The sequence below is a fragment of the Stegodyphus dumicola genome, chromosome 12 (assembly GCF_044657685.1).
Source record: "Stegodyphus dumicola isolate Sdum_Otavi_A_Nest chromosome 12, ASM4465768v1".
Lineage (NCBI taxonomy): Eukaryota > Metazoa > Arthropoda > Arachnida > Araneae > Eresidae > Stegodyphus > Stegodyphus dumicola.
In genome coordinates this window covers 8,789,395-8,815,295 of record NC_140779.1, presented here as the reverse complement: position 1 = coordinate 8,815,295, position 25,901 = coordinate 8,789,395, and the positions used below count along the sequence as shown (strand labels likewise).

The 25,901-nt window shown below is 30.3% G+C and overlaps 1 protein-coding gene across 1 annotated transcript in view; it reads right to left on the bottom strand.

Annotated features, from left to right (window-relative positions):
- Positions 1-25,901, bottom strand: part of Phb2 (prohibitin 2) — a 53,010-nt gene that overhangs the window by 9,224 nt on the left and 17,885 nt on the right. The window contains exons 3-5 of the mRNA XM_035359789.2: positions 25,018-25,097; positions 7,613-7,737; positions 1,490-1,675 (exon numbers count right to left, since the gene is read on the bottom strand). Coding sequence (XP_035215680.1) covers positions 1,490-1,675; positions 7,613-7,737; positions 25,018-25,097 — 391 coding nt within the window. The remainder of the gene's footprint in view (positions 1-1,489; positions 1,676-7,612; positions 7,738-25,017; positions 25,098-25,901) is intronic.

The following is a 25,901-nucleotide window of genomic DNA, read 5'->3' as shown; positions in this document are numbered from 1 at the left end:
GCATGCGCAGAAAGTTTTTAGTTTTGAGGTCCGGATTATATATCATTCCGAATTATGGGTGTCCGAATTAACGACTTTTGACTATACATCCTATATATATTTGTAATAATAAAATTCCATAGTCAAAATTACGCTTAATTTTCTAACTGTATGTTCTTTTCATTTTTAATGACGACGTTCTCTTATTTGAAAGTATGTGGAATTAAATCCACAGCCCCGTAGTCAAGTTGCTTTTCCCGTCTTTTTCTACACGTACAGTTATAGAATGTTCTGGAAATATTTAAAGCGAACTGGAATGGCTGACGTCATTTCTTGGAAGCTCCGCCTTTTCAGAGGCTATAAAAGGACTCGCAAAAGAATATCGGGGCTTTTTCTTAAATGTCACGATGCAGTAAACTTCATACATAAAGTTATTAGTAATTCTTTTTATTTACTGTGGATATCTGATTTTGTAACTGCTATTTCTCCTGAATAATAATAAATGTATCCTGTTTTGTAAACTTATCATCTGATAATTTAAGCTACGACTACATTTTATGATTCTTCACCAATCTTTTATTCTGGACAAAAGCTGGTACATCACATATACTTCTTTTTATTTATGAATGACAACGCACTCACTAGTGAGAAAACGTAGGATCGCGTGATCACTTCTCGGGGAGACATAAATATAACCAACGATAATAGTTTAAAAATTAAAAGAACACTGAATTCTTATGATGCCATGGGCCCAGTTTCTCTTCTAATTTTTCTGTATTATCTTGTTAACTACGTCTATTATGTCTGTGTGTTTTGCAATTAAATTACTAAATGTTACTACTTGTTGCCTTCAATAAGACTTTTGCTATAGTTCTAAAGTACAACCATGCCCCATATTTATATATCACTTTAATGACATATGTAGACAGTTTTCAAAAGTGACTGCAAACTTCATTTAGTTAATATTTTAGCAGTATACAGAAGGTCTCATACCTGCAGGTTACAGGTTTACTATATCTGCAGGTTACATATTATAAGACTTAACACTGGCAATAACTACATACTAGCAACACATCTGTTGTCACTTATACAAATTAGACATTACCAATATTAGTTAAAATAATAACAAAGTAATCTGTTCATTATTTATACATTTATAGTGTACTACTAAATAAAATTATGCTAAATATACTGCAAATTAAAAAATTTAGTCTTTCTCATAAAATACTGCAGAACTTAAATTTCAGATTACTATTGGCAAATTAGTCAAACCAGACAATAAAATGCAAGAATTATTAATCAGAGTTATATGCAATTAATGCGGTGTTACTTCCAACAAATTTTGTTACTCTAAGAAGTAACAAAACAAGAAGTTATTCCCCACTGTTCAACAGATTAAGTCATAGAAAAACACAGTTTATTGCATATTGAGAGACAAAAGCATTTACAAAAGGGCTAAAAATTTACAATTCAGAACCATGTACTGGGAATAATTTTGAGAAGAAAATACCTGCTTGGCTTCAACAGCAGCAGTATACTCTTTCCCAAAACTCAATTCAGTTATTGATACATCGTCTAGAATGATATTGAAGTCCCTAGCTCGTTCAATCAACTCCTTTCTTACAAGCAAAGATACTTGCTGACGCTGCGTTATCAGTTGAGATGCATTAAATTTTGCTACTACACTTTTTAAAACCTGTAAAAGAAAAGGAAAACAAAGATTTTTTTAAAATTTCATCTATAAATCACTTTTTTTAATCATGATATTATATCAAATACACTATTTCAACTTCAATTACTGAAAAAATATTTATGTTCCATGTTTCATTTAAAAATTTAACAAAGACAAGCATTTACCTTTACAATTATGACACTGTGTGTGCATAATTTATTCTAAGGCTTTTCACAAGTCAGCATGTTAACTGAATACAGCTCAGAACACCCTGGCCAATCTAATCCTACTTCACTTATATGATTTATCATGATCAGACTTTATCAATAATTAAAAATTTTAAAACAGAAATTTTAGCTTATTTTATATCCACAAAACAAGATGAATTATTGTGCTACATATAAAAGAATCCCATTTTAAAACGTTATATAAATTGATTTCGGTTATCACAAATTTACAACCTTTCACTTATGGGGACAGCCACTGCATACTCTGCCATACAAAACAACTTACAAATATTGTCTGAAATACACATTTTGCCAATAATTAAATTTTTTAGCTTAGTTAATCATGCTTTTTATTTAAATAGTTCAGCTGTATAATATATGTACACAAAAACATCTCATTAATAACTTATAATGCATCTTAAAATGCATCCAAACAATTACAGCAATTTATTAAAGGTAAACATTCTACATAACCTTACACACACACACAAAAGAAAAAGGCGATGGTTCTATACCTCCCGTTCTATTGGACCAATTGTCGAAATTTAACTATCGTTTTCCATGTCTCAAAAGCGTGACTTTGGATATATATTAGATTTATATATAGCATTATTCTAACATAGGTATTCTGACAAAACAAATCTGATTTTTTCTAGTTTTTAAAAAATTAGCTCTCAAAATTTTAGCTTCTCCATGTTAAATTAATTTAGTGTATATTTATTAATATCTCTTTTTTATTAAACTTATTTGATTCTTCCATTAACATTTCAAAATTTAGGTTCATTCCAAATAAAATTCACCCATTTTTTATGATTTGTTTTTAAACAATTTTTATAAATTTTTCAAAAACATTTCGAATTATAACCTATAAATTTTTTACCATCATCCTAAAATAAATGTATTTCTAGGCATATCTGCAAAAAATTAAGATTTTTTAATTCAGAATTTCAGAGATATACACAAATTTATATATTGCCACGTTTAGAAATTTGGCATATTTGTTACAAGCAATAATAATGCCAACCGTGCTTTATGGACTTTGTAAAAATAATTTGAAAGTATGAAAGATGCACCTTTCCTACTCATGCACAAAGAAAAAAGGGGAAAGGAAAATAGGTTGCCATATATTAAGAAATTCGCCAAGTGAATTATTCTTGATGCAAACTGGACGGGGGGGAAGAAGGGTTTTGAGATTTTAAATTACTTCCAAAGAGGTTTTTTGTTAACGTTTTGTGTGTTACCTTTATTAAATATCATGTTCTTCACACTTAAACCATAAAATTCAGTTCAACAGCAATATCTCAAAATAATTTTAAAATGAGCATACCTTTAGATTTTCCGGTACACAATTCCGCGCGCTGGAGATACAAAGGTTTAGTTTTGTTCCCCCCTTGTCGAGTGTTGCCATTGCTCACTCTTAAATCTTTCAGTTTGTTAATCAAAAATGAAATACAAAATATGAAATAGATAATAGAACAAATTCCAAATTTAGGCTTCCAGGGGTGTAGAGTTCCAGGGGTTTTAACCCAGTTAATATATTTTAAGGTTTCAATAAGCCACTAAAGCACTAGAGGTGATAAGTTGTTTTGTATTTTTAAGTCTCACCCATATTCAGGTGGAAACGTACGTTATGCAAAATTGGATGGTTCTACATCACATTGCTTTAACACAATGTGAGAAACATACATACATTTACGCAGATTCTTCAGTATTTAATTTCTTTAAATATAAAAGGGTTTGTACACATTTCTATACACAGAAATTAACGCCTTTTAAGGACTTATGAGCAAATGGGAACTGAATAAATTCAATTAAAAATATTATCTATAGCTGAACTTTTATAATACCATCTTAAAAATAAAACAGATCTGTAAGTAGGAAGCATTATTATTAAACATAACTTAATTAACATAATTATTATAAACTTTATGAAATTTATCAAGTAGCATTAAATATTTTACACTTATAACATTTGTCATATTTTAAAGAAGATAAGTGACATTTTATTTACATTTTATTAACAGTTAGCTAGCTCTATGTTAAATTTTTTTTTGTCTCATTTTGTTACATACTCAGTCTAGACGTTTAGTAAATAGCAGGTAGATTTTATGTCAAGCGGCATAAGTTAAAATGCGAAGTGAAATCCTAATCAGCATGATTCATAACAAAAGACTTCTACTTGCCTAGAGATAGACCTGCTGATCACAACAAACTTGAAAGGCCTCATGTAGGCACGGTCGGCAGGTTTTGAAAGTTAGTTGGGGTCTGTCTGATGCAGTTAGTGTTGTAGCTTCGTGTAGAGTTCCAGGGATTTTAACCCAGTTAATATATTTTAAGGTTTCAATAAGCCACTAAAGCACTAGAGGTGATAAGTTGTTTTATATTTTTAAGTCTCACTAGATGTGAAAAATAAGTTTTAAATCAATTTTTATATTTTTGTGTTTTATATTGTGATCACGGTAAGGAGAAAGGCAATATCTCGCTTAAATATGCCGAGATAATATTTAAGGGTAAGCAGTTGGTTAAGTAATTAAATTAGGCAGTTGGTTATAAGTAATTAAATTAGGTAGTTAGATAACCTTAGTTATTATAGATTTACATGGCCAATATTAAATACATTTTATTTATTTTTTAACAACATTTGTTAAAAAAGCCCTATTAAAATTACAATCTAATAAAATTTCACAGTTAAAATATGTGTAATTTATGACATTGATTCTTAAACGATATTAGGATAATTACACATTAAAAATTACAAAACATTTATCTTTTGTAGCAACAACACTCGACAAAATATTTATGCATCTTTTTAATTTGAAGCCTTCCCAGATATTTTGGCTAATTTATTTCGATTTCCTTCTCTTTAAGCATCTTTTCTAACAATTACAAATTTGTGACAATACGCAAGCCAACGTTCTCACTAGTTTCTGAATACTCTAATGTTCTAACTTGTCAACCTCTCCAAATGTACCTATGAGAGTTTACTTGATCTGGTAAAAATTAATAGTTTCAAACCCCGACAGATGTGAAGCAAATTATTGCTATGTCTGAAAATAACTACAGAGGTTTAACTAAGTTACTTATTTAAAAAGGACTTAAAACATAAGGGCAGGTTCTTATGCTAACAAAATCAATTACAGCTCGTTGTGATGCAATTAAACAAGAAGAGTCAAATTCAAACTAAAAATGTGGACTAGTGATCAAAGACTATACTGCAGAGACATTAGATATTTTAAAGCAGGAGGGATGAAAAATGAGCAATGCCCTTGCCGGGACTAGAACCACGGACCTCTGAATGCACGCCCAGCATGCTAACCACTATACTAGGAAGGCATGCTAAAAAGGTGGGAGAAGTACCTTATATACTCTTCCTTTTAAAGGGCGACTGGGGTTTTAGGAGACCCTATCGCCAAATCCTGATGGTGGAGAATCATCATGCACCACCCTTTTAATTTGAGCGCCACTGTAGAGACACTAGGTATTTTAAAGCAGGAGGAATGAAAAATTAGCAATGCTGGGACTCGAACCACGGACCTCTGGATATGTGTGCCAGCGTGCTGACCACTACACTATGAAGGCAGGAAAAATACAATTTAATTTAAGCTGACTCAGTAACTATCATCATAACAAATTCAAATGTTGACAGCGGTAATGCAAAGATGAATAATTATAAATTATCAGAGCTGGCAAGAACTACTGCAGGGAGCGAGTGGATGTCAGAAACACATTCGTCTTACACTCCAAAAACCTCCATTTAAAAACTGTCCATTTGACTTGCATTCTGGTGTCAAATGGACAGTTAATATTGTCAAATAATTGTCAAATTATAGCAAAAGCAGAATTTATAAACAACTAAGTAATTTACATCATAATAACTGTACATATTTTTGAAGAATAATTTTCTTTTCCTTTATGTATTCAGTTTCATTCTCGCATGTTTCCTTTTCATTTTAGAATGTTTGGACTTAATTAAAGATTTCTGCTATTCTAAAAACATTAAAAGCATTTAGAATGTATATAAAAAGATGCTAATTTTATTTATTTAGTAATGTGAAATATATATGGTGAGGTCCGGTTATAGAGTTAGTGTGGGATAATCTTAGAATTTAGGACAGGCACTGGAAGCAGAATTTAGAAAGGCAGCAGAATTTAGGATTCATAGGGACTGCATCAGGTGGCAAAATGCCTAATGCCAGCCCTGTGTGTGATGCATTAAGACATATTAGAAGAATCTTTTAAATTGACAGTTTTCAATTTCTTTATTAATAAAAAATGTCCATATGATAAGATTAGATGCATTTTTGATATTTTCTATACTTGTGTCTAGTGAAAAGTCAAAAGATTAGAAAAAATGAAATAATTTGGAAATGCTTATGTTTCATTCTTGCTCAGAAACTCAAGTATCCCACCATTTATATTAGAAATAGGAAGAAACTAAACCCATGAACCCATTGAAAAGATAACCATATTTGTCAGTGAATCACCGAAAATATTTGTCCAAAATGCTAATTCGCACTCAAAATGGCAGTCGTAAAAACAAACAGAAATTTCAGATGATTAAAATTACGGACCTTCTGCCAATTTTGGCTGAAATTAAGGACTTTTAAGGACCAAATTCGATTCCTAAAAAACTAAGGACTTTTAAGAACCGTACGAACCCTGTGCCTATACAGGGCTCTAATATTTGGTGGCAACAATTTGAAAAGTGATACAATTGTTTAAAGTTTTCAACACAAAATGCCAAAACAAAAATCATAGTCCTTCAGGGAAAATTGCCCCTTAGGACTAAAAAATGCACCAAGTTAAATTTTTTAATTTCTCCACAAATTTATCGCCAAAAATTATAAAATTTAGTCTAGACATAATTTGAATCCTAGAATCAAAATATGGAAAAAATTGGTATGTTATTTTTTGTGTCAAAATACATATGTTAGAATAATGCTATATATAAATCTAATATATATCCTAAGTCACACTTTCGAGGCATGAAAAATGCAAGTTGAATTTTGACAATTGGTTCAGCAGAACGGAAGATATTGGACTGTTCCTGTTTTTTGTGTGTATGTAAGGCGTACAAAAAAACAGCAAGGGTGTTTTTGAGTTAACAAAGCTAATACCTCAGAGAACAAGAATACAAGAGACAAATACTTAGCCACACGAAGAGTTTAGTAAAATCTAATATTAAACAGCTCTATAATACTACTACTTTTCTTCATAACACAGAATACTTATTATTGTCATCTCCATGCACAAAACAAACACGAATATCAAATTTACAAAGCATTTTCTAACACAGTTAAACTTTCACCAAATTTAATAGAAAATATACAGAACAAACAGTATTAATGTTTTGTTCCACAGTATTAGGATTCAACTAAAATATAATTATTCATTCACTCTCACTGCCATTAGTAAATCTTTCAACGCTTTAAACTAAAAAATAATTTTCAATTTAGTTTAAAAGAGGACAAAGCCATATTGCCATATTTTATTGAAAGTATGGCAACATAGTCAATACAGTATGTCATGTGCCGGGATAATACAACATGTAATAGGTATTTCAATACAGTGTGTCATGCGCTGGAACAAATTAGTTTTATATGCGCTACACTCTTCTATATAGGACTAATATAAAAAGCAGTATTTTTATGAATAACACATTTTTTTATTACAATTACTGACTTTAATTCAAATAATTTCAGTAAAAAAGAAATTATTAAATAGTGTATCATACTTCATTGCAAATAGAAGGAAGAACTCTTTCATCATAATCTGTTCCTAGCATTCTGTACATATGGGGCAAGTTTAATGCATCGGGTCGTGCTAAAACTCTCAAGGAAATATTCACCATCTGTAGATCTGTAAAATAAATAAATAAAAGATTAAGTTCAAATGGTAAGCATTAATATTCATATCATCATGTTGATTAGGTATAACTATTTGTCTATTCAAATTTACTGACTTCTCAAATTAAAATTTTCAGAAATACCACTTAACATAAAAATCACACTTAGCTGCAATATTTATTACTTATTGTTAGCCTAAGTCCCATGGCTAACAGAATCTTAACATTTTGATGCAGTTACACATCTTCAAGGTAATTCAACATATTACCAATATATTATGAGCTTTTAAAACCGAAAGTAAAGCTCAATTCAGAGAAGTATTTTCAGCAACTGGATAATTTAAAGACAGCAATCCAAGAAAAGAGGCTGGATATGTTCAACAAGAAGGACAGCACACTGCATCATGATAATGCCAAGCCAAGTGCTGCTTTGGGGACTCGACAAAAAATTACAGAACTAAGCTAGGAAATTCCACCATATTCCCTGGACTCAGCACCCCCGACTATCACTTGTTTTTGCCCTCACAGGATTTTTTGAAGGGCATAAAAGGGCTGAAGATATCATACAAGCACTGGTTCAATTTTTTGCATCAAATGATACAACATTTTTTAAAAATGGGATATACAAATTGCCCTCTCGCTGGCAAGAAGTCATTAATAATAATAGCAATTATATTATTTTAATAAAGTTTATTGATGTTAGCAAAATCTGTATTTTGTTTTACTTCAAAAACGGACATAACTTTCAGGTAGACCGAATATAAAATAAAATTTAATTTTGGATGTTTTAGTTTATATAAAGAAACTTCCATGAAGTATAATTTTACATACATAGAAACATAAATATGTATTTTCATAGCATGTGCATTAGAAAGAGAGTCACTACTAGTGTAATGTCTCCAAGTTGTTATGTAAAATTTCACATATGAACCAACATTCATATATAAAGCAACATTAGTGTAATCTAGAACAGGGGTCTCCAAACTTTTTAACCCATGGGCCATATTGGCTCTTTCGCGAGGCTTCAAGGGCCAAGATCCAGTTAATTAATCAACCCATGATGGCGATGCAATTATGATGAACAGTATACACGTATAAAAACGAGGCAGTGAGATTTTTGTGATTGGATCTACATGCTATGATCTTTCAAACAGCTTTGTTTTTTACACTTTCAAGCAGTTTTGCCTAACACAAATTTCTGAAAACTGTTTTTAAACATTTGCAAAAATACATTTTTGCCCTAGAATATTAAGAGATTTCTTCGGTTTAGGAAGTATTTTACTTTTCAATGGATTTGTCTGCCTGCTTTTACAATTTATCAGTGCAATTTGTTTACATTTTTATCAGGTGTAAACTTTTGCTCATAAGTATTTCAGATTTGGGCAAGTTTCATGTGAATAAAACACCTCCAAAATTAAAATTAATTACAACATACACAGTACAAAAATCAAGATTTAAATAAAATCACTATTCAAAATTTATATGAACCAACCTAGAACACAAGTAGGAACAACACACGAAAACTTTATTCTAGTAAAAAGTGCAATGAGAATTTTTTTACTTCCTTGTACGGAGTATATTATAATTGCGAAAAATTTCCGATACCATTAAATATCCATTTGAATTTTTTTTTTTGACACCTTAAAAGGATTAAGGAGATTAAGGGATTATTTAAAAGGATTAAGGAGAGATTTTTTTAGTGACATCTGTATCCTCACATAACTCAAAAACGAGTAGCTTCAAAATATTGAAATTTTGTAAATGGGACTGCTATAACATGTAGCTGCATACCTCCCTTTTTGGTTGCAATCAGTTGCATCAAAAGTATATACTACACACCCACTCTCTTATTCGCCTTGGAGCTCAACTTTTTATTCTTATATGTTGATAAATTATGCATTTTTTGCTTTAAAACTGATTGAATTATGTTGTTTTTATGTTCTGGTTAAGATTTTTATGCCTTTATTTAATCTTCATGCAATAGTTTTAAATTATCAACAATTTAAAAGTTAAGACACAATAACACGCCGAATAAATACTATTTCAAACAATAAATACAAGTCAAACAACAAAACGCCGATTTTTGTTGTTTGACTTCTGAAATAGAATTTAAAAGTTGTTTAAGTGTCTCTAAGCCTGAAAGTCGCCATTTATTTACATTTTAAACTCTTGTTATATTTTAAGATATTTTGAGTTTTTATGTATTTGCACCTTGCTGCGAACTGAGAACTGAACTGATTGAATGAGAAGTACATTTCTGATGAAATTCGAAAAAATAAGTTTAAATTAAGTACACCAAAAAATGTGTGTAATTTAATAGGACGTATGAAGATGTCATGAGGTTCACATAAAATTTTTTAAATAGAATGTTAATGTATTTCAGTCATTGTAAATTTAGAAACAGTTGTACAAAGTTTATAATATGTTTTACAAAGAACATGCATGATAGACATTGCAATTCTAGATTGGCTGTTATAAAAAATATTTAATGTGTATGTTATTTATTACTTTAAATTTTATAAAATTATTTTGAAAAAACCCCTCACGGGCTATAGTTTGGAGCCACCTAGCCTACAATTTTATCGTAGGATTATGTTTCACCATAATGGTCTGATGGGCGACCACATGTGAATAGCAACATCATCGGGTAAACAGTGTGTTTGAGTACTGTTTGCTGCACTTTATTTTATTTAGCCAAGACAGGATTCAGAAACAGGTGATATTTATATGGCTGATGAAACCATTCATGGATTTTATGTATTTGCACCTTGCTGCGAACTGAGAACTGAACTGATTGAATGAGAAGTACATTTCTGATGAAATTCGAAAAAATAAGTTTAAATTAAGTACACCAAAAAATGTGTGTAATTTAATAGGACGTATGAAGATGTCATGAGGTTCACATAAAATTTTTTAAATAGAATGTTAATGTATTTCAGTCATTGTAAATTTAGAAACAGTTGTACAAAGTTTATAATATGTTTTACAAAGAACATGCATGATAGACATTGCAATTCTAGATTGGCTGTTATAAAAAATATTTAATGTGTATGTTATTTATTACTTTAAATTTTATAAAATTATTTTGAAAAAACCCCTCACGGGCTATAGTTTGGAGCCACCTAGCCTACAATTTTATCGTAGGATTATGTTTCACCATAATGGTCTGATGGGCGACCACATGTGAATAGCAACATCATCGGGTAAACAGTGTGTTTGAGTACTGTTTGCTGCACTTTATTTTATTTAGCCAAGACAGGATTCAGAAACAGGTGATATTTATATGGCTGATGAAACCATTCATGGATAGTCAAGATTTATTCTACCATTCTCTTATACACTGACTACCAATAAGTATTTGGACACCTATGTAAATGACGATATCTGCGGTCCTAAGGTACGTCACGGACTCCGCCGGTATATATCGTGTAGGAAACAGCATCGGCCGCACCAAACGTATATAAATATATTTATAAGAATAAATTGAATTTAATTTTAAAAAAATAAATAAATTTAAATGCATATTTAATTAAATATTCTTTGTGCCATTGCTGCAAGGAATGAAATTTAAATTTAAACAAATTTAAATTCTCAACAAATACGTATAAAAGTAAAAAAGCAAATTTAAATTCTAAAAAAAAAAGAAAAAGAAAAAAGCCAAAATAATTTAAAATAATTTTAAAAAATGTGCAAACATGTAAAAGATTTAATTCTCGAATTAATCTACAATATCATTTAAATTCAGAAGCATAAGCAAATCAAGTGCAAAATCTATCCATGAAAATAAATCTACTAATTTAATAAATTAAAATTAAATTAAACAATTATATATATATATTTTTAAATGCATATGTGAACGACCGTAGAGCAGGCAGGAGACAGACTTATCAAGAGGAAGTTGCCTCCAAACCTAACTCCCCAATCATTCAATTCGTGTTTCGTCATTCATGCAGGCAAGGGTAAAAGTCAAAACCAAAAGTAATTCCAATAAAGTGGTACCCTTAGAAATTAACATTTAAGTATTAACATTTAAGAATTAAAGGAAAATACTAATGAAGTCTTTTGAGTAACAAGCAAGTAAAGTCAAAAATTAAACTTTTTCTTAAAAAATTAAATTTTTTTAAAAATTAATTTTTTATAAAATAATAAAAAAATCTAGAAACCAATGTATTTTGGAAATCCTTGTCTACAGAAACTTCCCCTACACGAATATGCATATCAATAAAAAGAAACTATAAAAGAACTATACATAATCCATATAAACCAATAAGAAACAAAAAGAACTAATTCACAATTTTTTTAAAAAACAAACATATATTTAAAAATATAATTTCATATTTAGAAAATACTTAGATACTACATAAAAAATTAAAAAAAAATTGTTTAATTTAATTTTAATTTATTAAATTAGATTTCTTTTCATGGATAGGTTTTGCACTTGATTTGCTTATGCTTCTGAATTTAAATGATATTGTAGATTAGTTCGAGAATTAAATCTTTTACATGTTTGCACATTTTTTAAAATTATTTTAAATTATTTTGGCCTTTTTTTTTTTTAGAATTTAATTTTGCTTTTTTACTTTTATACATATTTGTTGAGAATTTCAATTTGTTTAAATATATTTATAAATATATATCCACTCTGTTATCCGGCTCAGTGATCTCAATTTCTTTACTCTTATATGTTTGTAAATTGTACATTTTTTGCTTTAAAAATGATTGAATTATGCAGTTCTTATCTTCCGGTTAAGGTTTATATGCCTTTAGTAAATCTGTATGCAATATTTTTAGAATTATCAACAATTTTAAAGTTGTTTAAGTGCTGCTAAGCCTAATAATTTTTTTGATGGCGGCCATTGCTTGTTTACATGTGAAACAGCAGAGTAGTGGATTTGTTACCAATCTAGAGAAACGTAGCTTCGCAACAACAAAGCAAATAAAATTTTTTTGCTACAGGTACTGTTAAAGGACACAGAATGTCTAAATGCTTACTTACACCTCCTAAAACAATGGCAAAAATGGAACACAGCTCTTCAGATAGCAGTTTTGATTCAAAAAACAAAGTTGCAGCAGTTCGATAGAATAACAATTGTGTCGTTTCAATAATGTCCAATTTTGAAGAAACAAAAAGTGTATCATCCGTAGAAAGAAGAGAAAAAGGTGGCAGTGGCATAAGACCTGCCTTATTTATTGTAGGATGCCTTATTTTACATCCTATAATAAATATAAAAATGGAGCTACCTTATTTGATATAACCATGCAGCAGCTTATGTTACTTGAATTCAAGGAAAGAAATGGTACAGACCTTTATTTGTTAATGCGTTTGAAACAGCATTTGTTGCTTCATGGAAATTTAATCAGTTATTTAGTGATGATAGTCTGAGCCTGCTTGATTTTCGAAGGCACAAAACAAGTGCCCATTTGGGACTCTCTATTCCAGGGAAACCATCTTGCAGAAAATCAGTTGTTCAACGGGCTACTGAAGATTTTCTAAAGCTTCAAAATAAACACATTATTGTGAAAAACCCTGAAAACAAAGATGCCAGCTCAGAACCTGCATAGCAAAACCAACAACCATCTGTATAAAATGTAATGCTATACTATGCTTAAAATGCTTTTTCCCATTATATGTAAGAATGATTAATAGTGGATTATGTCATTGTATTATTTTAATAACAGGCTGTATTGATCAAACTAATAAAATTTGATAATTTCTTACTTCCTTGTACGAAGTAAAAAAGAAGTATTGTAATTGCGAAAAGTTTCAGGCAGCATATTTCAACGAAAATATCCATTTTGATCGCTATTGAATGCAATTTAACGATGTTTTTGCGTGATATCGGTATGTAAGGACAGAATAAAAGACTCATTTCCTCCCAAAAAATTATAAAACTGCTTTAAAATTAATTCTGAAGAGAATTTTTCGTGCCGTCTGTACGAACGTATGTACGTCGCATAACTCAAAAACGAGTAGCCTCAGAACGTTGAAATTTTGTATATAGGACCGCTATAACATGTAGATGTGCACCTCGTATTTTGGTTGATATCGGCCGCACCAAACGTATATCTACTGTTACCCGGCTCAATGATCTCAATTTCTTTACTCTTATATGTTTGTATATTTTTTGCTTTAAAAATGATTCAATTATGCTGTTCTTATCTTCCGGTTAAGGTTTATATGCCTTTAGTAAATCTGTATGCAATATTTTTAGAATTATCAACAATTTTAAAGTTGTTTAAATGCCGCTAAGCCTAATAATTTTTTTGATGGCGGCTATTGCTTGTTTACATGTAAAACAGCAGAGTAGTGGATTTGTTGCCAATCTAGAGAAACTTAGCTTTGCAACAACAAAGCTAACACCTTCATTTATTATTGAAAATTAAATCATGCTTAAGCCTTTCTTGAATTTTTTCGAGGAAATAAGTGTTTAAGATATACTTCGTAATTTTTAATACAGATATTTTGAGTTCTTATGTATTTTTGCCTTGTCGCGAAGTGAGAACTGAATTAATTGAATGAGAAATACTCAATTGTCTGTGAAAAACTGTTTCTTTTTTGTTTTGTTTGCTTAATTTCTTTTATACATCGTTCTAGCTTTATTATAGTATTTGAATAGAACATGTGGCAACGATTAGATAATTCTTTAAATGATATAAATTTTGTGCATTACGAGTTATAATATGAACAAAATATAATACTGTTAAGTGAATCTAGTGCCAGAGTGTCCCTATGGTAAACAAATACTAGAGTGAATTTTAAAGAATGCATTTATTCTATTGTGGTTTATGCGCTGTCGGCGAAGTAGATTTAATTCAATCCAATAAAGTTTAAATGAAATGCAGGAAAAAATGGTTTAATTTAATATTTCATACAAGGAAGTCGTGGTGTACACATCAGATTTTTTTTACAGACTTAGCGACTTTGATGTTTTAAACTTGTATACATAGACTTATAGAAACATATATTTAAGATATTATAAAAAAAATATAATTTTTTTTTCAATGCTTGATATGATATGGGTTAAGAAGAGAAATGCCTTCATGGAGGGTTTTTTAAGGGAACTGGCTTGTATACATGTTACACATGGAGAAAACACCCATGCAGCGAGCCCATTTGCGGATTTTGAACTTCAGACAGACTTTACCGTTCATCCACTGGTGGGCTCATCAAACAAAATAAAAAGGCATTTGATTTTTACAAAACATCATTTTCAATCTCAATATGGTGCCAACTAACTATTCAAGTACATTTGGCAACTAATATATAGATTTAATATTTACTAGGAACTATAATTGCAGATAAATTACATATCTTAATTCTCATACTATCGCTTAAGTTTACAAGAGATCATTTTGAATGAATAAATGTAATAAATAAGAATAAAATACATGTTTATGTAAAATACTTTGTTACTTTTATTTTTTCTATGGCATCCTCATACTTCTGTTAGTAATCCTGCATATAAAACACCAGCTTCTCTTTAAACTACGACAGAAAGCCTATTATCAATTCCCCCCCTCCTCAGAATTTTTTTTTAATAGAAGATTTCGTTTATTTGATTATGGCAAAGAATGCTAGAGCTATCTGCTTAAGAGGAGGGGTATCATCGTAGAGGATTTTCTGAAGGAAACTATCTCATATTCACATTACACATGGGAAAAACCATGAAAATGCCTATGCAGCCAGCCGATTACCTGGAATCAAATGTAGGTAAAACTACCAGTGTTCAGCGACTTTACAAATTGGCCGCTGGTGGACCTTTTACAGAAAGAATAGAAGTTTGTAGAATTTGTTTTGCTTTTGATAAAGAAGAACCTCTATCTGATTGCTCAATACTATTAGAGTTATTCAAAATTTATGCTAAACTAAGGTTTATTTTTTATCCAATTTTAAACGGTTGACTAAAATCAAAACACAAATTTTGCCAACTTAACCTAAATTGGCGATATTTTCTATCATTTGGCAAATTTATACTAAACTTTGACCTTATTTAGCAATTCTATATCTGTTTAAAAAAATTTTTTCTATAATTCTTTGATCACATGAACCAAATTATAAATCACAATAAACGAGGGCACAGGGCACGAGTTCTTGGGCCAAAGCCCAATCCCAGAGTAACAAGATATTGTAAAGAATATCATACGAATAGTATTCCGTTAAATAAATAGCAAAGTTTGTAGAGTAAAACAAAAAGTTCGTCGAGTGAGGCTAAACATAAAAAGAAGACAGCAGTGTCCATCGTCAGAGTTGAAGCACGTGTGATGAAAAAGCATTGAGTACAGCAGACTGGTCACGCGTCACAGGAAGCTTCGCTAATGGAAGCCTAGCTATTGGTTGAATGAAAGGAGAGAACCAGAGTAAACGAAAACTACAGCTCTGTCCCAAATAAAAATAATAATAATTAAAAAAAATAAATAATTAGTAGGCAGAGACCCCAGTAGATGTCTGCACATATGCTTGCAGTACGATAAAAGTGGAATAGGTTGGTTACAAATAAAGTAAAATTAAAAATACAATTTGAGAGGGGAATTATTCAAGGGTGGATAAGAAACAAAAACATTTCTATAAAAAATTAAAAAAGAAAATCTGAAAGGTTTCAGATTTTAAATTACATCCATAGGGGCTTTTTTTTAACATTTTGTGTGTCACCTTTATTAAATATCATGTTCTTTGCACTTAAACCATAAAATCGAGTTCAACAGCAATGTCACAAAATAATTTTAAAATGAGCATATCTTTAGAATTTCTGGTACACAGTTCCGCACCCTGGAAACAAAAAGGTCCCCCCCCCCGTAGAGTGTTGCCATTGCTCGTTTTTAAATCGTTGAATTTCTTAATCAAAAATTCATTAAAGTTTTACAAAATATGAAATGGATAATAAAACAAATTCCAAATTTCAGATTTGGGTTTTCAGATGCTCATATTCGCAGTAGGATTACGTCATTCAAAATTGGATGGCTCTAGGTACTGTTGCTTTATCACAATGCGAGAAACATACATACATTTATGCAGACTCTTCCTTATTTAATTTCTTTGAATATAATACAGAGCGATAGCATTTCGTGGCAACGATTTGAAAAATGATACAGCCTTTTAAAACTTTCAATGCAAAATCGCAAAACGAAAACAACAGTCCTTCAGGGACAAACCCCCCTTTGGACCTTAAATAACTGCAATCAATCTAAATTTTTAAGAACAGCACCAGGCTGTCTTCTGTTACTTATCTGATACTAGCAGCTTCACTGCCAGCTTTGGTCTGGCTTTTAAATGTACCGAAAAATTGGCTGAAGGGAACACCAAACGTTAAATTTAAAACCTGCGTAGAATTTTACTCTGCTGAACAACTTCATAATAAAAATGTTATCACGTATAACAAAATTACAATGAAATAAGCAATATCCCTTAACACAAATATTAATTAGCCTAATAAATAAATTAACCAACTTCCCTTTGCAAAATCTTAAGAACTCAAATGGTATAAAGGAGGTTAAGAATTTTGTTTCTTAAAAAAATCACTCAAAACTTTCCAGTATCTTTAAAAACAGTGAAATAAGCAATAAATAACATAAACGAATACCAAAAACAAAAAATTCTGAAAAGCAAAGTATAATTAATGATATTTTATCTTATAATTTCAAGAGAAAAAAATTGCAATGAAATAAGCTATATCCCTTAATACAAATATTAATTATCCTAATAAAAAAATTAACCAACTTTCCGTTGAAGAAAAAAGATCATGCAAAACTTTTCAATATCTTACAAACAGTGAAATAAGCAAAAAATAACATGAAAGCAACTCAGAAAACATAAAATTCCGCACAGAATTTTACTCTGCAGAACAACTTTATCAAAAAAATCAATAAAAATGTATTATATATATATATATATAAGTGACAATGAAATATGCCAATTTATTAAAAACAGTGACATAAGAAATACGATGAAAAATTGTTGCCAAACCCATTTCTAAAAGAATGAAACTATTCAAAATGATGCGATTTCATCAAAAATCTATCAACAACAATAAGAAAGGAAAATTGTTGCCAAAATCACATTCTTAAAGATGTGAAATGTGAGAAGTGTACTTGGAAACTTCATTTAAATTTAAAAAAAAAATACAAAATATTATCATTTTTCCAAAATTCCTTTTGTAAAAGCAGTAGTAAGGTTGAAGTTTAACGTGTCCAAAAATCAAAGAAAAATAAACTGTACATTTTAAAAAATAAACCTTTTTAGAAAAAATCCCGTTGAAAGGGTGTTAAGCTCACTTTGTTAAATAAATTTGTATTTAATCGATTTACTGAAACATGAAATTTATTTTAAGTTCATAAAATAGCTAAGTGCCTACGTTTCATGACGATGTGAAAATGGAATGTGTAGAGTAAAATCGCGCTTTCCTATAGCCGATTATGTCTCAAAATGACGCGATTTCGTAACAAAACATAAAATTAAAAAAATTCTAATTCGAATTTAAAAAAAAATCGCTTCGAGGTGCACTGGCTCTTGTCTAGATGCACCTATGGTCCAAATTTCGTAGCCGTAGGTCTATTAGCTTACATGCAGCGTGAACGAAAGACACGCACACATAGACAGACTCTTTCTTTTATTATATGTAGAGATGGATCATAATTTAATGGAATAGAAAGATTGTTAACATTTGAAATTTTGTTAAAGAATTTTTCAGCCATTTTCACTATATAATTTGCAATTGGCTTAATGCCAAGGTCTTTGTTCATTTTTACATTTTGGTAAAACCAGCGTGCTCTTGCAATTTGTTAGAGAGTAACATTTTGACTGACCTGCAGTCTATTAGACGTGGTTTGGTATGAGAAACAGGCATAAGTACACAGTGGCGGCTCGTAATAAGCACTGTGGAACTGCAGTACCCCCCATTTCCAGTTATTATTTTTAATATTTAATATAGTGTGTCCTTTAGCCTTTAATTCTTTCTTTATACTTTTACAATACATAATATTTAAGCTTAATGTCAGTAGCCATCCCCCACTTTGTGAGAAAGGTACAAAAGTCTTTGGAACTGCACGCTTCACAGTTCCAGCAACGTGGTGTTTGGCTTAACAGAGAAAGCATACCAGAAAGCAGCACGCGAGCCGGGCAGAGAGAATAACACTGTCGTCTTGCAGTGCCTAAATTCTGGCATGTTGTTTTAAACGTAATTCTTTACTCCACGCGTGTGGTATTCCTCCTCAAGGTGGAACTTCATCATACGGACCATAAACAGAATGCAAAACAACAACAACAAATGAAACAATTGTTTCTATTGCAAAAGCAACAGGAATTTTAAAATATCTAAATGGTGATAATTTCAAGTTTTGGTTAGAGTTTTTTTATCAGATGCCTCATGTTGAAATAATGTACAACCAAATGCAATCCAGAGAACTTAGTATTTTTACAGTTAACGAATAGATAACAAATTTCAAAACTGCTATTTTAGAATTAAGAAACTCAAAGTACTGTGAAAATATTTGAAAGACACTGATGGCAGAAGCTAAGGAAATATGTGACTTTATACTATGTATTGATATAACGCACATTCTTCCACTAAACACTCAGCAGCTGCTAAATTGCTAAACAAGAAATGCTTCGCTAGTTTTAGGAACATTCTACAGAAGAAATAGTACTGACCACTGAAGCATATCCAATGATTGACAAAAAAAAAAAAAAAAAAAAAAAAAAAAAAAAGCTTGAAACTGAGCTAAAAGTATTCTCTTGTAGGTCTGATATCCATGAATACTGCAAATTAATTGAGCTACTGAAATTTATCATCGAAAATAATCTAGATGTTCTTAGTAAAATTACGAAACTGATAAAAATTCTGTTGAGAGTTCCCATGACTACATCAGAGGCAGAACGCTGCTTTTCAACATTGAAAAGAATGAAAACTTTTCCAAGAAGTACTAGGAATTCAGAAAGACTAAATGCGTTTGCATGGCTTTCAATAAAGAAAAATTTCCTCAGTTGTCATCCAGAGATCAAGGAGAAAATTATTGATCTTTTCGTGCAAATTAAAACAAGAAAAATGGATTTCATTTTTAAATGAATAGACAAAAAACACTGAACTGTAACAATTTTGGTTAAAGTAATTAAAAAATGTTTAAATTTTTTCTTGTAAGATTTCATGAAGTTTCAAAATAAATTTTCTTTTTATAAATGTTTGTTTCCTTTTAGACAATTTTAAAACAAAGGTTAAATTTTTTTGGAACAGCACACCCACTAATAGGATACAACCCAGCAAATTAATTCTGGAACTTAGAAATTATATGTGTAATGTGGGGGTTCCATGTTGATCTTTGGTCTAGAATAACACCAAGATAGGTTACTTGTTTGGACAACGGGATAACAGTATTGTACATACTAATATTGACAACAATAATTCATTGATGCGTGAATATAACAGTCACAGTCTTTTCAATGTTGATCTTGATTTTTCAGCTCTGAAGTCAGAACTCTAGCACATGTATGTGACTTTGTAATGCATGTATAACATATCCCAAACATGCATTTCGTATCAAATAAGTGATCGCTGTACCAATAAGGATCGCAGTATCAAATAAGTAATGCACTTTCCACATTTTCATAGACAAATGGGAAGGACTTCAGGTATTCAATTACAATAGTCCAATCATAAATTAAACTGATCAAATTAAGCAATATTTACTTAAATCAATGATTAAAAGCGAAATTATAAATTCCTTCCCTCATTTAAACATGAATTGCACTTTCAAAGAAAAATATAATTAGGTGCACAGCTTTGTCTCATTCAGCTATCTGTTCTTAGCATTTGTAGTTTATAATGGATTTCGGTGCTACTTTGGTAGACGGTTGCACGGATTTTGGCGATTTTTCTTTGGCGAGTGATACAACTTATGGTAAACCCATTGCTGGATACGTTATTTATGGTAACCGATACTTTGTTGTCATTTTATTTTTAAAATAATGCGTTTTATTGTGCATAAATTCCGTGTTTAATATATTATTTATGGCTTTTAAATATTAAAAATCAATTTAATTTTGCATTTTTATTTGAAATAAAAATTTTATTGTTTATCATATTTTATGAAATTTTATGTTGTGGATGATGTAATCAATGACATCACCTTACTTTAAAGGTAATTTGTTTTAATATGTATAAATTTAATCTAATGTTTTAAACATTATTTATGGCTCTTAAATATTAAAATACAATTTAATTTTGCATTTTTTTAAAAAATGATTTTAGTATGTATGAATTTTTAAATAATTTTAATTCTAGTCGTGATGTAATAAGCTCTCTGATTGGTTATAGAATATTTGTGCATTAACGAGCTGTAATCAGCTCCCTGATTGGTTACTGACAATTTGTGCATTTCCGCACCATTAATTCATATCTTCGAATTCCTTCAAAGATGTCTTCAAAGATGTTATCTAAATTATGATTCTGATTTTTTTACTCAAAATACTCAAAAAAATGTAAGTACATATTTTTCTTTTATTTTATAATTGTATATTTCAATTTCTGTTAAAAAAATTAATACACTATTTTCAGAAATTGCTGAGATAATTATTGTCCATATGTTTTAATGTTAATTATATATTCTATATAACGTATTTTAAAGTATTTGAATTTAATAATATTCTAATTCTATTAAATGTTGGTATGATGGTTTTTAATTCGATATTCAATTTCAGTAATATTTTAATCTAATTAAACGTTGGCCCAATGTTTTTATAGCGGTGTTTTTATTCTCTTCTTTGCTATATGAAAGTAATAATAGCCTTACTTTAGCATTTTATACTCATAGTAAATGTATTTATTTACACTTGCCTTCCATCCTAAAAAACGACATTTTCAACAAAAATTAATCCATTACTTTTAACGATATTTATTTATTTAAGTTTTGAATACTTCACTATGCGTAAAAACAGCGTTTTTCAAGATGGCTGACGTTTGTAAAAATTGCGGCAACGTAAATCGCCAAAAATCCGTGCAACCGTCTACCAAAGTAGCACCTGGATTTCTTAACATAAGGTATATAGCTCATTTCATTAGGCAGAACTACTGCTCTAAATAGTACTTAAGATTGCCATTTACTTTAACTTGCCATATTCAGATTTGTTAAAAAAAAAAAAAAAAAAATGCCATATATCAGTTATTTCCCATGGAACTGTTTTTAGAACAAAGTAAGAAAAATAATTATTCAAGTTTCTTAGTTACTGCACTATTGGGGTAAATTAATTATGTGCTCTCAATAATTACTTAATTACAAATATCTGGAATTATGATGTTTAACTTCAAACTGTTACATTCTAATATGAAGCTCACAAAAACTGTTAAAGAATTTTACATTTTTATTTCAAAATTTTTGAATTTTAGATGAATATTCAGCTCAATTTATAAAATGATCTTTACAAAACAATTATGAAATACAAGAACAAAAATATCACAAAGAAAGAATGGTACTTATGTAATTCCCATCAGCATATTTCACAAGTGCACATCAGTGTAGCCACTGAAGGAGGGGTTTCGAAAATGGACCAATGAGCTTCTATTGCTCGTATCGCTAAATCTTCGTGCATGTGAGTGTAGGTTGTTTACGTTTTAATTTGTATTTGTTTTACAGTTATAAATATATGGTATAATAGTAGAAAATCTCGTAGTGCTTTCTTTTTACGAGTTTAATTAATTGCTGACATATCACTTTCACGATTTTTACTACGCATTGATACTTGAATTGATGTTCACGACATATTATCACCTTTTACATCAAGAAAACGACTCAAGATACAATTAGCCTCGAATATTATGCATTTACTAACACCTGTGGATTAAGAGAATTCATGTGTATAGTTTTCTTTCTTTTTTTTTTTTTTTTTTTTTTTTTAATTGAGCTGAGAGAAGGACTGGAAGTGTTACAATGAATCTAGTGTTTTCCTATTTCAGTGCTTGCATTCTTTTGATTTTGAAAGTGTAAGATTCAGAATATATATTGTGCGTAACCTGATTATATCCACTGTTAACATTAAAAGTTATATGTGAATAAATTAGATATATTCGTTGTGAATAAGATAAATGCATTCTGTTTGATGAGTATTTCTTGTGTAGACAGTACATTTAAGAGTGAGGCAGTTATTAAACGTAAAATTTAACGCACTAAATGTATACGAATGCAAATTAGTAAAGTTCACTTTGAATAAAATTCTGCATTGTCTATTATTATAGAACACCTTTTTTACATAGACTACAATAAAAAGTGCTGACTTCTATTTACATATATATAATTGGTGTAAATATTTTTGTCATATGCATGGTTTTGTGTAAAGATAGCATTTGGGCTCAGATGTTTATCACATATTTTTTCTTCACCTTATTTACCATTTATTAAGCAATACTTGAGATGGATATTTTTGCGAAGTGCACAACATATATTTGTATGTATTTCAAATTCTTTCAACCAGGTAGTGAAATCTTCACAATTGCTTATATTTGATCTAACTCCGCAATGAAAAATTCCTGAAGAAATCGACGATGCTTTAACTATTTTGTACTGAAAATTATGCGGCAAAATATTTTCAACCATTTGCTTAAATCTTAAAGCATGCGAAAGGTCACGTGACATGACAGTAATATTACTGGATGCCCATTGGTCCATCCCAGAAGCCACTCCCTTGGTGGCTACACAGATGTGCACTTGTGAAACATGCATCCCGCCAGCAGTGAAAATATCGTCAACCAGCACAATTTGGATATGCTTGATCTTAGAACACACATCTGCCCTTTTGTTAAATGTAAATCTGATTGATTCTCAATACAGGATGTTTTGTTTCTATAATATAAGATAAAAATCAACTATTATTGCTGTATTTTCCCCCACCATTTTGAGAAAATGATTAAAATTTGTCATGTACCTTCTACAGAACAGCAAGCAATTGATTAGTTTTAAAGTTATAGAATCCAACCATAATCAAAAATGCATATCGGACACCACATCATCAGCTGAATATACCGCATAAAACATTAATATGTTAGAATAATTACCTAATGTAATTTGTACTCGTAAAGTGTTCTAAACAGAGCTTTTCACAAAATAAAGAATGCAGCATAAATCATGAAAAAAAACTTCAAAAAGCACGAAAAGAAAGTGTCTTGACTACTGATTGTTTATTACATAAAGAGGCATCAATTCCTTAAGAATACAGCAAGAACGATTAGCAGGACGTCTGCCAACTTTCACACTTGACTGGACCAAAAGAACAAATATCATTTATGGAAATTTAAATAATTACAAAGAAACAAAGAAAAGTTTCCATACCATTCAAAGATAAAATAACATTTTCAATTGCATCTAACACAGTAATTAGACCGTAAAAATTTAATGATGTGGTACTTTTTTGCTTTGCCAGTGCAAGCGATTAAAGTCGCCAATAATGGTACAACTGATGCCAAACAGAATATCCTTGCTGCTAACCTTTTACACCTCATTTTCAAAACAAGTCGCAGTCATTTCTTATCAGATTGATTGGTTCTTTCAATACTGGCAAAAAATTACATAGAATTTTTAACAGATAGTACAATTTTATGCCCTAAAGCCATTTGCGGTCATTAAGTCAATTAGAATGCAATCACACCGCTCACTTGAAGGCGAAAATATAGAAAAGGCAAAATCAAAGATTAAATTCATCAGTTCTAATGAGAATGCACCAGCGAAGTAAAGCACTGTGGTTTTACATAATTTCTTAGTAAGCTATTCGTATGAATTGAAATAATTCTTGCATTTAAACTTGTATTCCAAATTAAGATTTACCTTGAAATTAATGTAGATAATTACTGAGAGAATTAGATTTTTGTAGCGTAGTTTACGCGAGATGAGATCACTTGGGATCACGTGATACGAACCGGCGAATCAGCTTGATGAACTATGAAAGTGTAATAAATTCTTAAATTAATGTCTTTTTACAAATTTACTGTCTTTATTTATTGGCTTTTTACAAAATTTTAAACGATATCAAAATGTTTATGCCTTCAAAATACGAAATTCTTAGAACTAACATTTGTTAACATTTTTTATGTGTATACTGTATGTTGTCACCAATAAAGTTTGCTTGGCGAGATTTGCAGCAGCGAAACGGAAAAGTACCAATGATGTTTTATAAACGAACATCGGACTTATTTCTGTTCCTAAATATTTCGTAACTAAGATAGCAAAATTACACCATTGTTGGATAAGACCATTTTTGATAAAAAGGATTGAGGGACAATTAAAAAATAAATAAAGATCTAAAAATATCATTAACATACCTTTACTGCCAGTGGGTGAAGATATTTTTCTAGGCTTGGCTCTTATGTCATATATAATAGGATACTGAAACCAAGGAATCCTACATTGAAAATACAATAAATATAAATGCTATTCCACATTCTGGAAAAACAAATTTTAGAAGTTGTTGTTATAATTCCTTTATCATTTTGAAACCACATAATGTCTACAGAATTAGTTTCCAATAATGTTAAATGATAAAAGCTTTAGTACAAATGTATTTGTACTTATATGCATAATCAACAATCCTATCTCAAATACACTCGCGTCTAAATTTATCTTTCATACCCAAAAACAATTATATTGTATGAAATATCCAATCAATGCAACCATTTCTGCAGGGAATTAGTGAAGGACTAGCATTATTCAATCAACCATGATCAAATGGTTTCTGACATGAAAATCAGGGCATTACCTCTTCTGAAGATCAACCAGGCATTTGGCCCAAAGCAAATTTCTGCAATAAAACGTTTGATTTCAGCATGTAAGGACTCAAAATGACTTTTTATGGCTCCAACATATCATTTGGGAGAATCTGTGACGTGGTTAATCATTGGCCATTTAGAAGCAGGACAGACAATCATAGAAGAAGCGAGACTTAATATTTTAAGACAATCTCTATACTATGGGAACAATTTCCGAACTCTTAAAACTGTTGTAAGGAAGTCCGGACCTGGTGTACACTAATAATAACTGCTTCTTAAGTTCGATATTTTGCAATAACTGTTTTTCACAATGGCAAGTCTAACTTGCAACTGCACAGAAATTGTTGTACGAGAGCAAACCATAAACAGAAAGCTTAATGAAAAAGGCCTTTTATGCTAGAAACCTAAGAGTATGTGTTTCAATCATTTTAATTAAAGCA